Below are 16,873 nucleotides of genomic sequence, written 5' to 3'. Positions count from 1 at the left end.
ATAAGAAGAAGTTGAGTGAAATCTTCATATATTGGCTTATTTTATTGGATCATTCATTTCGGAAAGCCCGTCTGTCATCATAGATTGCAGATCTCCAGATTATGGTCTATGCTCGCCAATTTGGGGTGACCAGTCGAGCACATCTCCGCCCTCACTAGAGATGGCCGGGGCCATAGACTCGGAGAGAGTTAGGTAACAATCTCGCGCCGAGAGAGTGAGTGGCGCTCGGCGGGAAGGCGAAGACGAGACTAGACGGTCCGCGGTGCTCTAATGGCCGCAGTCAGTTCTTCGGAGGACATAATGCACCCGACATTATCGCGCCGGTTCCGTTTTGCTTTTAGGTTATTTAACACCAAGCTCTCTCGGGCTGCGGTCATGCCTCGATCGCTTCCGACCGCTTACTGAACGTTGTCCGCGTTTTTGAATATCGAGTGCAAATCTTACGTTCGCGCGCTTTTAGAAAAAAAAAACTAAATAGAATAAGATTCTTCTGAGTGTTTTTTTTCGTTTATTAAACTGTTTGTTTCTTTTAATTTTTGCGATTAAAAACTTTTATTCGGTGATTGAATTTATATCGTATAAATTTTCATTCGAGTGACTGGAATTGGAAAGGAAATATAAGATCAGCATGGTGAGTCATTTTTTTATTTTTATTTTTATTTTTAAGAATAACATTCGAACGACAAACTAAAACATAATATATATATATATATATATATATATATATATATATATATATATATATATATATATATATATATATATATATATATATATATATATATATATATATATATATATATATATATATATATATATATATATATATATATATATATATATATATATATATATATATATATATATATATATATATATATATGTATATGATGTAATTTTTTTTAAATAATTTTGTTTGGCAGATAAAACATGAAGTTAATATATAACTTATAAATAAGGGTTTACACTCTTGACATACCATTTAAAAAAAAACTTTGTATTAATTCATACTTAATAAATATTAGAGAGCCATTTTTGTACAAAATATGATTAATATTATATATAAGAAGGAAAAGGATATGTTATTTATATGTATGGATATATATATACATATTTACATATATTTCATGATTCATTATAATATAGTTTTTTTTAATTGACATTATTTAAATACGTACATTAAGTAACTTCCATTATACGACAAAGTAATCTATCATTTTACGGAAAGTTTCCTTTATAATATTTTCAATCCTGGACAAGAAAAAATAAGGAAACTAAGAAAATTAAAAATTCTACGTTTAAATAACAATTAAACAATATTATCCGTTTGTGCAAAACAAAATATTTTGAGCACAATTTCTCGTAGATGACAAGCTTCCTTTAAAATCAATAAATTAAAATACATTCAAATTTAAAAATTCTATGATGCCGGAAGACAGAAACAGAACCTCCCACGAATATTTTGTAAATTAATTTACTTTCATAACTTTCAGTAAAAGGTCATGTCGCCAATAATAACCATTTTGCTTAAAATTGAAATTTATTTGGCCATTTTATTGTTTTATTTATTAAGTAAAGATTCATTTATTGATTAAAACTTTAAATATAATATAACGTTAAAGGTGTTTTAATTAAAGTGTACTTTGAATTATTTTTAAATGATGATTTTAAAGTTAAACATTTTTCTACTTTCTTTAGTGATATAAATTCATATTTTTTAGTGCTTTAACACAAACACCGTGTAGTATTTTGTGATAGTAATAAAAATATAAATATACAATACAAAATTATTGCGGTCAACCGTTTTTTTTCATACTTACTTACGGTTATTAGATAAAATCAATAGATAATGACGCCTTTGCTGACGATTCCACGTGTTAAGAAATAATAAACGCAATATAAAAACTACAGAATGTTTGCTTATGTAACGTAATAATTTCTCCAACTTGTACTTCTTCTCAAATGTCCGTAATGACAAATATATTACATAAAACAACTTCAAAGATTAGTTAATACAAATTATACTCGTGTACGTTTTATGCGCTTGTTGGCCGAAATATTTTTAGAGAATCAATGAGTTTATCAATTCCTTTGCATAATCCTCAATATGGTGTGCTTTCAAATACCTGAAGACACTTTAATACCTAATGAATTTACCCGTTAAATGACGATTACATAAATTTGTAAATATGTAAATATGACGCAAAAAGTTATTTAAACGGTCATTTATAATTAACCATTGACCTTTTTGTATGATTTTTAAATTATTACCCATTATAAGTTAGTCAAATTTTATTTTAAAGAATGCGTTTAAATTTTTTTCTATTACGTTTTGATTCATTGAATACATCGTTTGATGCGCTACGCTGTATTTATAATAATGTGATATCATAAATTTAGTCACTTTGTGGTAATATTTATCCATTTTTAATTTAAGTTTTACTCCGTAAATACTACTATTTCTTTAAATCTATTGTGACACGTGTTTCGATGCATACCGCATCATTTTCAAACACCGATTGTGAAGGTAAGTCTAAATTTTATAGCTGTGTCCTTGGGACCTTGAAGGATGAAGCGGGAGAAGGAGCTGTTTCTTATTTTTATTTATTTATTTATCATTATATATATATTTATATATATATATATATATATATGTATATATATATATATATATATATATATATATATATATATATTATATATATATATATATATATATATATGTATATAAATAAATATATATATATATATATATATATATATATATATATATATATATATATATATATATATATATATATATATATATATATATATATATATATATATATTGGATATTTTTTTGTTTTTAGAATATATATGGAAAATATATTTTTATGTTTATTTTTTTAACTCCTTACCTTTCATTACCTGTTTACTTATTTTTTCAATGAAAAAACAACGTTTTAAGAAAAAAATAATTTACATGAAATGTTTCCTAGATTTAGAGAAAATAAAGTTGCTATATATATATATATATATATATATATATATATATATATATATATATATATATATATATATATATATATATATATATATATATATATATATATATATATCAATAAAAATAAGAAAAAGCTCCTACCCCCTCGTCATTCATCAACATCCCAAGGATAAATCTCTAAAATTTAGACTTAGTTTCACATACGGTGTGAAAATGACGTGGAATGCATCGAAACGCGTGTCACAATAAAAATATAAGAAATGGTTTTTATCAAGTAAAACTTTAATTAAAAAATAAGGTGGTTTAAATTATTTAGGAACGTTAAAAAATAGTAAATCATTTTTTTTATTATCATAATATATTATTAGATTAAAACCAATATTTTTAGCTTTTCTACTTTATTTTTATTTGACCAGCGACCGGGTTTCGTCGTTACCGACATCATCAGACTACTATTTCTTTAAATCTATTGGTTTTAATCTAATAATATATTAAAATGCAATTCCATCACGAAGTGTCAGTGGATAATATAAATCTATTTTTTATTATCATAATTATTCAATAAATTCTAGTAGAGTTAAGGTCGTACATATAAAAATAATATATTTCTATAATACTAAAAGTTTTTTTTAAATATATTATTGCGTATTATCTAATGTTTTTTTATTATTTAAAAAAATGTATTCAACAGTAAATATACATTAAAATACAAATGTGAACACGGAGGTCGCTGTTGTTGACCAAAACATTTGTTTATTTATTTATTATTTCACACTAATGTTATAATTTTTAAAGAAACATAAATTCCTGTTTTTATTTGCTAACATATTATGTGAAATGAATGTTTTATAAAAATAAAAACCAGTTTTAACGTAACCGTTTTTAATTTAACAAGCAATACATTAATCGGAGTTAGAATAGAGTACAACGGATGATAACTGATCATCACCTTGATTTCATAAATATAATTAACTTTCAATACATTGATTCGTTGAAGTACCCTATGCACCATTGGGTGAAGATGAGAGCCAGAATAATAAGTAAAAAATTGTATTACCATGAGCATTTGTATGACGCCCACCTCCATACTGTAATTAATGGTAAGCATGTTTAGCAACCGAGCTAGAGGTCCCAGGTTCAATTCCTAGATAAAGGTCAAAATAAATATCATCGATTTTTTACCATCATATTTATTTACCTTAACCCTGGACTCGTACCAAAAGTACAGGGTTGATCACTTTGCCTTCATTGCGTCACTGCGTCATTACAGTGTAGTGCCCTATGCACCATTGGGTGCAGATAAAGAATTAAAGTTTACCATGAGAAATAATCCCAATGTGGTATGTGTGCTGATGCAAACATACCACTCGCTCTACAGTGTCGGGGTAACGTCACGAGGGCCCTGTATCCATTATTTTAACTTTTTTTATTATTTTTATTTTTTTACAGTAAACCCCCCTACAACGTTTACATAGGTTTCCCTTTATCTTAGGGAATTTTACAATAGGTTGATGTTTTAAATTGTATTTTTACATTTTAACTAGCTGAAATGACTGTAATGAGTCGTTCAAAATTGAAATACAATTTAAAAACATCAACTACCCTATAACGTCCCCTCTGGTACCTATCTCAACGTTATAAGGGGGTTTACCGTATTGTACTTTAATCTAATATATTATAATTATTCACCACATCTTCTTTGCAACATCATGAAAAAAAAATTAAAACTGTACCATGATATACTTAGAATGTGATAAGATCATTAGCAAATGAGTCCTTAATTTCTTCTGACATTATGGTCAGATCACGTTCTGTAGTAATATACAAGTGGATGATCTTTACGTTATAAAACATATTTGAATATTATTTATTATTAATAAAAGTTAATGTATATCATCTCTGATAAAATCTGAACCAATTTCTGGGTTTGTCCTTGATAGCAAGGATTTTGCTCTAAACAATCACTTTTCATTTCGCCATTAACCTACGATGCATCTAATAGATGAATCCTACTTGATCTTCCATGGGTATGAGTATATTTAAATGCATATCGCTCACTGCTTTCAACAACGTCATATATAAAAAAAACTAGATTTTTCAGGAGATCGTCTTTAAGTTTAAGAATATAATAAAATGTATTAAAAATAAATATCAAGTCACTTATTGAACTTTTTACTGTGTAACAGATCTTTTTAGGTAAAACCTGAATGATTTTTCTCCATTTGAAAAATATTTAGTATATTTGAAAAATTAATTAAACAATACATTTTCTTCAAATTGTAAAAAATTATATTTTCTGCCCTATTAAATATTAAGTTAAAAATATACCGCTTTTGCTGGGATATATTACATTTTCTGGGCATTCCGAAAACATGCACAACTAAAAATTGACGATTTTTCATATATGACGTTGTTGAAAGGAGAGAGCGATATAATACCTATCTTTTCATTAAAAACGATCCTTTTTTAAGAACATTTTGAGTGTGTCCAAACACATTAAAATGCTTTTTGCAATATTAATTTTTTTCTGTAGAATTAATTAATTGATTTCATAAATGTAGATGAAGAAGAATATGAAAATCGACTGTCATAGGCTGGTTTAAGCGATCACTTTACACACGTGTGAAATTCACCAATTCTACCCATGATTGAAAAAAACACTACTACTTTTTTTTTTAATTACCTAACGTCCAAGTGACTCTGAAATCTAGCTACGGCTTATGCAACACCGTTTATCATGTCCCTACTCAGGCTTCAACTTTATAAGTTGCATAGCCTATGCCTACTTGGGAGTGGATTTACTCTTTATGTTTAAAGTTACTTTAATTTCATGTAATTCATGAGTGAAAATTCTAGGCAAAAACACTCGCAACCACACTACTCAAATTCTTGGAAGCTCTATATATATGATCGAATTTCGAAACATTGTGCTCGAATCACTAGAACTTCACTAGAGACATCTATTGGTGAGATGAAAGAAGTTTTTTATTGAGCAGAAACTCTTTTATTTATATGTGAGGTGCAAAATCTGGATTATAATCACAAACATGAGAAACGCCAGAAAATATCCTCTTCATTTTATTATTTTAGCTTATAATTTGACCAAATAATTTATTTACAACATTTTTAGTGCGTCCAAAATTTTTATTTATATTCTTCTTCATCTATGTTGAGATGTCAAAAAATTATATGAAAAATAACTTCTACAATTGGAGATAATCCAGATTTGTGAACAAGTATTTGGACACACTCAAAATGCTGTAAATCGAATTGATATTTCATAAATAATCTTCTGTATTGATAAATCATTATTTTTCCGTTAGATCAATATACGAGTGTGCAATTCAAATTGATATTGATCTAAATTATTACCATGGTATTTTTTTTATCTTACGAATATAATACCTCACATTTTATTTAGCTAACAGAAGCTGTAAAGTTAATTTGCCGTGTTGCTTTTTTGTGTCGACTGTCGCGGGTAATAAATTGCAGTTTTATTTAAATTAAAGATGCAAAAGAAATTTAGCAATATAAAATACACAGACACTAACGGGAAAAGTGTATTGTGTTGTAACGTAATATTCATTTACAAAAAAAACTTTCACTGGATTATCCAAAGATCTTCTGATTTAGTGATTTTATTTCTTGGGCGTTTTAATAAATCATTTTGATATCACAATTTTACAATACCAGATTACATATTATGGTCATGCCTCGATCGCTTTTTTTCTTTGTTATCTGTTGAAATGTGATTTCATTTAAAAATGACGACGTGAAAACTGTTTTCAAAAGTGTACATGAATTTTAATTTATTTTAATATAAATGTAACCAGGGCTTTATTTTTTAACAAAAATGGTCCCGGAAAATGGTCTCACTTCATGTCTAGCTTTTTACTAAAAAACATTCAAATAACATTTAAATATTCATTACAATATCATATTTTATCATTTCGATGAACGTGTATGTAACTACATGTATTTTATGCATTTATGCTTAGTGAAATAAAAACCTCGACTGATGACTACGTTGTAACTCAGTTCTCGGCGCCAGTACTGACGCCAGTAACTTACCTAATGTAAGCCGCCTTGAATTACATATTGTAAGTTTTGACAGATATATATGACTAGCAATATTTATTAGAATATTTCAGAGTGTCGTTTTTATTCTTCCCGATCAATGCAAACTTTTATTTTATTTTATATTATTTTCGGCAATTTCAACAGGTACATATTATTATTGTATAACTAAATTAACTTCGTCCTACGATAGAGTGATGAGAAATGAATCAAACAGAAAACCAACATTGCACAAAATGTATTATTGAATCTTTTACCTTAATGCGTGCAGTAATCCATAGATTATTTCTTTTTGTACGTTCTTTGTTTCCATTTAACACCATTAGATAATTCCACGTCACTTTTTAATAGCCAATGTCACGGTAACGTTTAACATTGAAAAACGATCACAATAAACAGGAAGACATTTATAAAAAGAGATTATACTCCTAACCACAGCCCACATTATGTACCTACATGCGTACAAATTGTATGCGTATGCAGTCAGTACTTGATTACCTAACTGCTTGTTTATTTTAGGTAGGTACTGCGGTAGCGGTTCTTTATTCAAAATTTCTGGCAGTTAAAAAAATAACAAATGAATGTGCGAAGCAAACATAACATCTACCTACAATAATCGTAATTAATAGAAATTGACACTTATATCCAATCCAATATGTCAATGTTTTTTTAAACGCATTAATTATCACTACAAAGATATTTCTAAGATTTGATAAACCAAACCGTTTAACAGTGCTGTTAATTTTGTGGCCACGTTAAAAAACGCAATGTTTCTTTTGACGTTACTGTGTAGTTTTCTGTTGTAATTGTTTTACGAAGATGAAGTGTCTTTCTTTACAGGTGAAGGGGTAAGATTCTCATGTTTTTATATTACTTGTAAATTACTTGAATTGATTTTCCTTTTTAAAATGTTTAGATTTTTTTTATTAATAAAATTTTAATCGAACTTAAAAGAATAAAGTAAAATATGTACAAATAATCTTCTTACATCTTCAACAAATTTTATAACACTTCTTTTTTAACAATATTATATTATTATACACTGCAATCTTACAGTATTCTTAGATTACATTTACGGGGCTGACGACCGGCATAGGCTGGTTTAAGTGATCACTTTACACACGAGTAACATTCACCAATTCTACCCATTATTGACAACCACACTACTCAAATTCTTGGAAGTTCTATATATATGAACCAATTTAGAAACCTTGTTCTTGAATCACTAGAACTTAACTAGAGACATCTATTGGTGGTCGTCAGCCCCGTAAATGCCCAGACTTCCATATTCTTCTTCATCTTTGATGAGATGTCAAAAAATAATATGAAAATAACTCCTGTAATTGGAGATAATCCAGATTTTGTGAACAAGTATTTGGACACACTCAAAATGTTGTAAATGATTATAAATGATAATAACCACCCTTGGTAATTTATAATTTTAAAGTATAATATCTAATTGCCAATATTCAAAAATACAAATTTCATTCTGGTAATTTTTTATTTCATCTTATATAATTTACGTGGTGAATTATTAATGTTTCTTAAATGTTAATAAAAACTATTTTTTTAATGAAAAATAAACAATTTTACAATTTTGATTCGTTTCCAATATGTTTTTTGTTAGAATATCTCATATGAATATTACGAATATTACAGTTTAGAAGATAATATAAAATAAAACAACAAACCACACGCCAATTTCCCGCAGTGGTAGGCAAAGAGAATAGATCGCCACACCGCTGTCATTCCAAACAATATTTACCACCTCCACGTATATGCATCTCCTCCTACATACCCACCGATTATTCTGACTCCTAACCTGATCACTTTTGAGTATTTGAAATACTTGATCAAGTCAATTTTTTTTTAAAGGAAAATATCTTTGGAATAATTCAGTTTTGTTAGACAATATTCCTGTTTTTATTTAATTTTATAACGTAACTATGATTCCAAGCAAATATATTTTTTGTACATATCAATAATTGAACTCTCTTTACGCGATACATTCGATATACCTACGCGATATACCTTCAAGATTTGATACCTACATGATTTTTTCTTTTTCTTCTAACCCTTTTCCACACCCAATGGTGCATAGGGCACTGCATCGTATTGACACAGTATTATCTTGATCGTTAACACATGAAGGAATGAGGTGATCAGCCTTCCGCATCAGGAACCACTCCAGGGTAATATTGAATAAACACTAGAGTGAAAAATCATTTTTGATTTTTACTCCCCTCTGGGAATTTTGAACCTCCCCTGGGAATCGAACCTGGGACCTCTAGTAGGTACGGTAGTCGAGTGTGCTGACCATTACGCTACAGAGGCAGACATTTTTTTACGTATATTATTATACCCTGGCCCAGCAAGGGCGAACATGAGTGCCTCGCCGATAATTCACTTCATTCCTTTTGCAAATACAGGGTTAGATGACTTTGAATATTAAAAAAAAATTGGAAACTTCTTCCATGAGCTACTGATAATCTACAATTAATACACATTCTCAGGTAACTAACTACATTAAGTAATCATTGGGAAAACGCGATATATGTAATAATTAAAAGAAATCATATTCATCAGTCTAGAAGTTTCGATAAAACCTGCCCTTCGATTCACAGTAATAACCAGTTACATAACATAATACAAACATGTTTGCTAATGTGAACAATTATTATATAGATTTTACAAATTGCAAGTCATAGATAGCTAATATATATTTAATTTTATCCATTCACGTAGACCTGCAAGTACTAAAACTAGTAGCAATAGTTTAATCACCTTTTTTCTCGATGTTGCCACCATTCAAGAGCTAAAAACCAGTATCAAGATCAAGTACTCGTATATTGAACTTTAGCAGATCACTGGGTCTAACGTGGTGAGTAGGATGTATGGGCGTGTTTACAAACATGTTTTTGTACGCGGAAATGACCGAGAAAGCCATTTGGGGTGGACGATATATATCATAATATATTCGAATACTAATATGAAATCCATAAATTTCAAATTTATTATAAGTAATTGCTATATTAGGTACTGAGAAAGTTAAATTATGCGATATTATAATAAGATATTTATTGCACTTTTAGCTGTCCTTTTCAGTAAAATTAATTCAGGTTGTCATAAATATTGAAGCAATCTAGTATAACTATAAATCAAAAAGTATTTTGTGGGATTGAATGTAATGGGGAAAATGTATTAAAAATAAATATAAAGCCACTTATTGAACTTTTTACTGTGCGACAGATCTTTTTAGGTAAAACCTGAATGTTTTTTCTCCATTAGAAAAATATGTAGTATATTTAAAAAAATAATTAAACAATACATTTTTTCAAAATGCAAAAACAACACTTTCTGCCCTATAGCGGGTAAATATTTAGTTCAAAATATGCCGCTTTTGCTGGGATATATTACATTTTCTGGGCTTTCCGAAAACATGCACAACTGAAAATTGACGATTTTTGATATATGACGTTGTTGAAAGGAGTGAGTAATATGTCTTGTTGAAAGATTTGCATTGATTTTTTAGCCCTAATTAGCATACTATATAATTAGGGTCAGGGTTGATGAAAAAATCGACATTTTTAAACAATTTGTTAAGTAAGTAGGTACCTATGTATTTCCCTCGAGAGTGTAGGTATGTAATTGATGCGATACGATTACATTGCGTGCGGTATCCAGCGCGGGTGATCACATCACATAACATTCCGTGAACTTGTAGCGTTGCCAATACTAAATATGGCGTTGTGTGTGTAAGGCTCCTATACACAGGTGGAAGGTGGAAGAAAGGCTCGGCTGACCTTCCTTGACACGCCGCGCACAATGCACCGCGCTATACACACAATGCCAGGGGCGAAGGTTCTTGGGTTCACATTCTGACACACTGGTTAACATTTTAACGGGCGTTAAAAAGAAAATGAAAAAAAAAACTGCTGTCTTTTTAAATTTTCGTTTCGTCTGAATTTAACATACTCGTATATTCATTTACTACTACTACGACTTATCCTTAAAATACACAAAAGATACATGTGTTTTAATGGGCGAATGTAAAACTATAAATAACTTATAAATTAATCAAAGTAAATTTTAGCAGATTTCAAAAAAAATTACGTACTTTTTCAGCACCTTTTATGACCACAATGGCAGCGCTGTGCGTTGAACGTAATAATAATATACGTAATACTGTACTCATCATTGCTCGTGGCAGACAGTCCGCTTCTTGACAGCTGCTTACATATTGTATAGTCATAATTGTAATTGTATCACAAGTATTGCGAAAATTAACATATAAGAAATGTGGGATTTCTACGTTCTTTCTTTCAATTTAACCAGACAGAGCCACTGCAACGCGTGGTCGGGTATAGCTAGTTTTTATTAAAAGGAAAATTCATGATTGTTATTGATTACTGTTTCGAATAACATAACGCAAAGCAAACGACAACATAAAAATATCAAGAGAGTGTGGCTTTTTTGTGGGTTCACAGTAATACCGAAATGTATTCATATCCCAGAAGGAAAAATGGTTTAAAATATGACAATATATTTAAGGAAGAAAAATTCAAAAGAATGACACTTTTTTCTACAAATTCTTCTTCTTCTCTCCGTGTCATGTCAGGTCCCCCTGTCGTCGAGAATTACTTGAGATTAATTGTCCTTGTCTTGGGTAGCTCTAAACAGCGCCTCGACGGTCCTGATCCCCGTCCAATCGCGTTTATTCCGGAGCCAGGAGTCCTTCTTCTGCCCACAACTCGTCGACCCTCTATTTTAACTTTTATAAATAGTAAATTAGTCCACAAATTATTTATAATTACCATTAATTATAAATAATTTGTGGACTAATTTCCTGATGTTTGATGTTTACAACGTGGATTGTCTTATGACATCATAACAGAGGTCGCTACACAGCCTACTACAGCCCTGGTCGACATTTGATAGCAACTGTTAAAACTCGATACTAACCAAGGTTAGTGAATAGTACCCTTGAACTGGTACGTATCCTTCACTTACTTTCAACATCTACTCTCTTAGAAGTGTAAGCAATGAAAGTTTCTTGAACAACGATAGTATAATTTAATTATCTCATAAACAACTCAATCCGTTGTGTTGCACAAAACGCGAAACCGCGTTAGTGTTGGGTTTTATTAGCGAATACAACTGTCGACTTGCTCACTTCCTTTATAGCCAAATTAAAGGTAACGTCTTGTGATTAATTACATAATATGCATTAATGAATTTCGTAAATTTCTTTTCTGCGCTGATGAACTATTCTGTAGTTAGCAAATGAATTATAAGTTATGTAACTAGGGTTTTACAACATCAAATACATATTGTATCGCTTATAACAGTTTGTAGCACGATAGAAGGTAGATAGGTACTTAGTGAAAATCCCTTTCATTCTAAAAAGTAGCTAACTAACCATCACACCGCTTCCCCGCAGGGGTAGGCAGAGAGAAAAGAACGCCACACCACTCTGTCTTTGCAAATATTCTTTACCTCTTCCGTTTGTTTTACCGTTTATTCCTCACTCATTCGTTCCACATGTCCAAACCATCTCAACACACCTTTCTTTCTCAATACGCCATTTCATTTTAATGATATTTATCGATTATTATTCGTTTATTTATTATTTATTCATTTGGCATTATTTTTTTGACCTGATGATTTAAATATATAAAAAAGCACTTGTATATATAGAACCATTTTTATGAGTTTATTAATGTAAACACGACTTGTTTCGAGAACTACAGATATTCTCACCAGCAGATTAAAATACAAAAAATATTTCGTCGTCCATTTTAAACCTCGTTTAAGATGTTTTCAAGTGCGTTTCTTTTTTTTAAGTCTGCCAAAACTTACTTTGATTTATATATGAATCAAATGACATTTACATTATAATCTTACATTCTCCTATTAAAACACAAGTGATTTACATAAAATGTCTTCTGTTTCGCCAAAAAATCGTGCTTTTCTAATTCGATTCGGTAATGATATTTTTTTTTCAAGACAATCGTACACGAGTAGAATCTCATGAATGTGTTTCTATCGGAAAGAGAAATGCAAATAAAGGTATACTGGATATAAGGATTAAATTTATCTCTGGCTTATTCTTAAAAACTGGTTTCTGACCGGTCGTCTTGTATTTTCGAATGATCACTTATATAAATTATTTAAACATAAGTATCACGCTTTTGCGAATGCCAAAAGAAAGGAAAAAGTCATTAATGTCTAAATTTAGAAATCAACACTGCATGAATAAGAACATTTATGTATGAGAATACGTGTATAATGTATAAGAGTGCATACTTTACACAATTAAATTTATTTGTTTTGAAATTAGATATTAAAAACGAAATCCTTTAACATTTCTTTTCAAATAAATAATTTTTATATTTTAAAAAATGCATAAAAATCATGCCTGTAGCGATAGAGTGAATATTTTTTATTTGTCAAATTTCCACTCGTGAATCACATGAAATTAAATTAATTTTAACCATAAATATTAAATCCACTTAAGAGATATAGGCTATTAAACTTACAAAGTTGAAGCCTAAGTAGGGCCATGATAAACGGTGTCGCATAAGCCGTAGCTAGATTTTAATCACTTGGACGTAAGGTAATTAAAAAATATGTTTTATTGAAATAACTAAAATAATCAATTTTGTTAATTATTTTCCACTGATACTCAAGGTCGAATAAATTAAATTTACTTTAAAATCAATATATTTTTATTTCGTTATGTACATCGTTGAGGCTTTCAATTCAACACACATAAGTTTAAAAACTTTATTTATTTATACTACCGTAGAACGGGGCTACTTGAACTTTTATGTGTTACTTGAACCCAGTACAAAAGAAATTGATCTGTATTTGGTCTACAATAATGAACTATCGACATGATTCATTGTTTCCCTGACAGGTGACACTTAAACGCTCATTATTGTAGACCAAATACAAATTTCTTTTTTTTTTGTACTGGGCTCAAGTAACACATCAAAGTTCAAGTAGCCCTACGGTACTCAGAATACATGGCAGAATAATTTATTCCATGTCAGAAGCTAAATTCTTAGATCGACTAACCAACTCTCAATTTAAACTAGTCATGTTTTTAGAAGCTCATATTATTGCAATGGAATTCTAAAAAAAAGTAAATATTTACGTGATCTTCAAATCTCACGGAAAAGATACATTTAAAGCACTTACTGTAAAATAATAATAATAAATATGGCCAATTTATAAAGCGCCGTTTTTGTGAGAAATCACCTCAAGGGCACTTTGCAATTTATAGTAATTATTATGGACAAGGGATCTGGAAAATGTGGGTCTTGAATTTAGATCGAAATTGGGCAGAATCCTGGATAGCTCTCAGATTCCGGTGGATATTTGGCCTAGTATGCATTTGGCAGAACGGAAATTTATCATAACGAACAATAAAAAATAATAATAATAATAGAAGACAGACTTCCACGTATCGCCCTCCAAGGCAACCCTGAAAGACGCAGACCCCCAGGCAGACCTCTGAAAAGATGGAAAGACAGCTGGGAGTCGACATCCCAAGAGCGAAATGCGGAGGCACAAACAGATCCCTAGGATCTACAAAAAAAGAAGAAGAAGATGAACAATAAAATTAGACCACAGATATTTGGCCGAGTAAATATTTAAATATAATTGTTATTAAAATTACATTTGAAAGAATTTTTTATTAGTTATTTTGAATAATACGTATAAAAATTTATGCATAAATAATACTAAATTAAAGGTATATTAGCGCAATCTACCCTCTGGTTGCAAACAGCTATATAAGGTATCAAACATTTTGACCAATATCACTAGTCCGTTTTTGGTTGTTGGAAAGATTGCTTTTTAGAAATAAGCCCGCCAATGTACATATTTCTTTGTTGTCCATGAAATTTTAAGACACATTTTTTAAAAAAAAATTACTTTGTGTGATCATCTTTGGTGAAAATGTAATTAGAAACGGATATTGGTATTAGTAGACTATTTCAAGTAATTAGTGACACTGGCTATAACACCCAAGAAGGGTGAAAAGCCATCAAAAAGAAGAAGAAGAAGAAGTAATTAGTGTAATGGCGAAAATAAAAATAAAAATAAAAATAAATGAAAAAATCTGTGTGTGAATTTTTAAAATAGGTAATCTTATACTCCATTGTGCTATCAGTTTTAATCTACTTTTGGCTCTACATCGCCGGTAGTTTAATGTGAGTGTATTAATTAACCAGTGATTCAACATTTTTAATACGTAAACGTTACGACTTCTCTCGTCGATCGTGAGCAAGGAAAACGTAGAATCTACCGTGATTTCTCGTCTCGCCTTGTGCACTATAATTATGTTTCATTTGTATCCAGGATACTATTTAGTTGAATTGCACACAAATGATACCAAAATTGTAAATTTTACCATCACAGCTGTATTGCGTGGCGGCATAAACTCGGATATTACTATGAAAAGTATAATAAAATAATAGGAAACAATCTCAAAAATGTATTTACATTTATTATTTTTTTGACATCTCAACAAAAATGAAGATATGGAAGTCTGGGCATTTACGGTGCTTACGACCGTCATACGTTGGTTTAAGTGATCACTTTACACACGTGGAACATTTATCAATTCAAGTATTTGTGCACGCTCAAAATGTTGTATATATATATATATATATATATATATATATATATATATATATATATATGTATATATATATATATAAAAATATATATATATATATATATATATATATATATATATATATATATATATATATATATGTATATATATATATATATATAATATATATATATATATATATATATATATATATATATATATATATATATATATAAATATATATATATGTATATGTATATGTATATGTATATGTATATATATATATATATATATGTATATATATATATATATATATATATATATATATATATATATATATAGATATATATATATATATATATATATATATATATATACATATCTATATATATATATTTATATATATATATATATATATATATATATATATATATATATATATATATATATATATGTATTTATATATATATATATATATATATATATATATATATATATGTATTTATATATATATATATATATATATATATATATATATATATATATATATATATATATATATATATATATATATATACATAAATACATTTCATACGATCATCAAGTCAAAAGTAGACTTCATGTAATGTAATCGTTATTGTGAAACTCGTAGTCATGAAATAGTGTTTTAAGTGGTATTACACAAAGTGAACGATGAATGACAAGGAGAGTGTAAATTTACCGTACCACAAAGTTAACAATGATTTTAATAAACAAAATATGCTTTACATTTAAATGAATAAATCTGGTTACAAATAGATAAGAAAAAAATATTAAAATTATGAATTTTTATAACATTTAATTTCTTTGTATCTAACTGGTGCGAATCATTTAGAGTAGTAAACGTTCATATTTGTTATATCCGCGTATCCGCGTAATATAAAACCAGATTAATTTAATGCATGCATAAAATTATTTTAATCTTTAAAAACACCAAGTACTGGTTTTCGTGACTAAATTTATATGTACATACGTACGTATTACTTTCTCTACGTGAATTAACAAACCTTAAAAAGTTTACTTTCATTCTGATTTCATTAAAAAATAAAGAAAGGTTGACCAAAAACGCTAAAACTTGTTATTATTAAAATAAAACTTTTTGTTTGTCTTCCGTATACTTTACATCGCTAATTGCAAACTCGAAT

At 28.8% G+C, this 16,873-nt stretch overlaps 1 protein-coding gene across 1 annotated transcript in view; it reads left to right on the top strand.

Moving 5' to 3' along the window:
- Positions 1 to 243: 243 nt before the first annotated feature.
- Positions 244 to 16,873, top strand: part of LOC148301153 (uncharacterized) — an 83,261-nt gene continuing 66,631 nt past the window's right edge. Inside the window, exon 1 of the mRNA XM_088273734.1 lies at positions 244 to 631. Within this exon, the coding sequence (XP_088129860.1) occupies positions 629 to 631 (3 nt within the window). The 5' untranslated portion in view covers positions 244 to 628. The remainder of the gene's footprint in view (positions 632 to 16,873) is intronic.

This window comes from Brachycentrus maculatus, unplaced genomic scaffold (assembly GCF_059751285.1).
Source record: "Brachycentrus maculatus isolate JH-2025_06_01 unplaced genomic scaffold, ASM5975128v1 h1tg000601l, whole genome shotgun sequence".
Lineage (NCBI taxonomy): Eukaryota > Metazoa > Arthropoda > Insecta > Trichoptera > Brachycentridae > Brachycentrus > Brachycentrus maculatus.
Note: the sequence above shows the minus strand (reverse complement) of the source record. Positions and strands in the feature narration are given on the sequence as shown.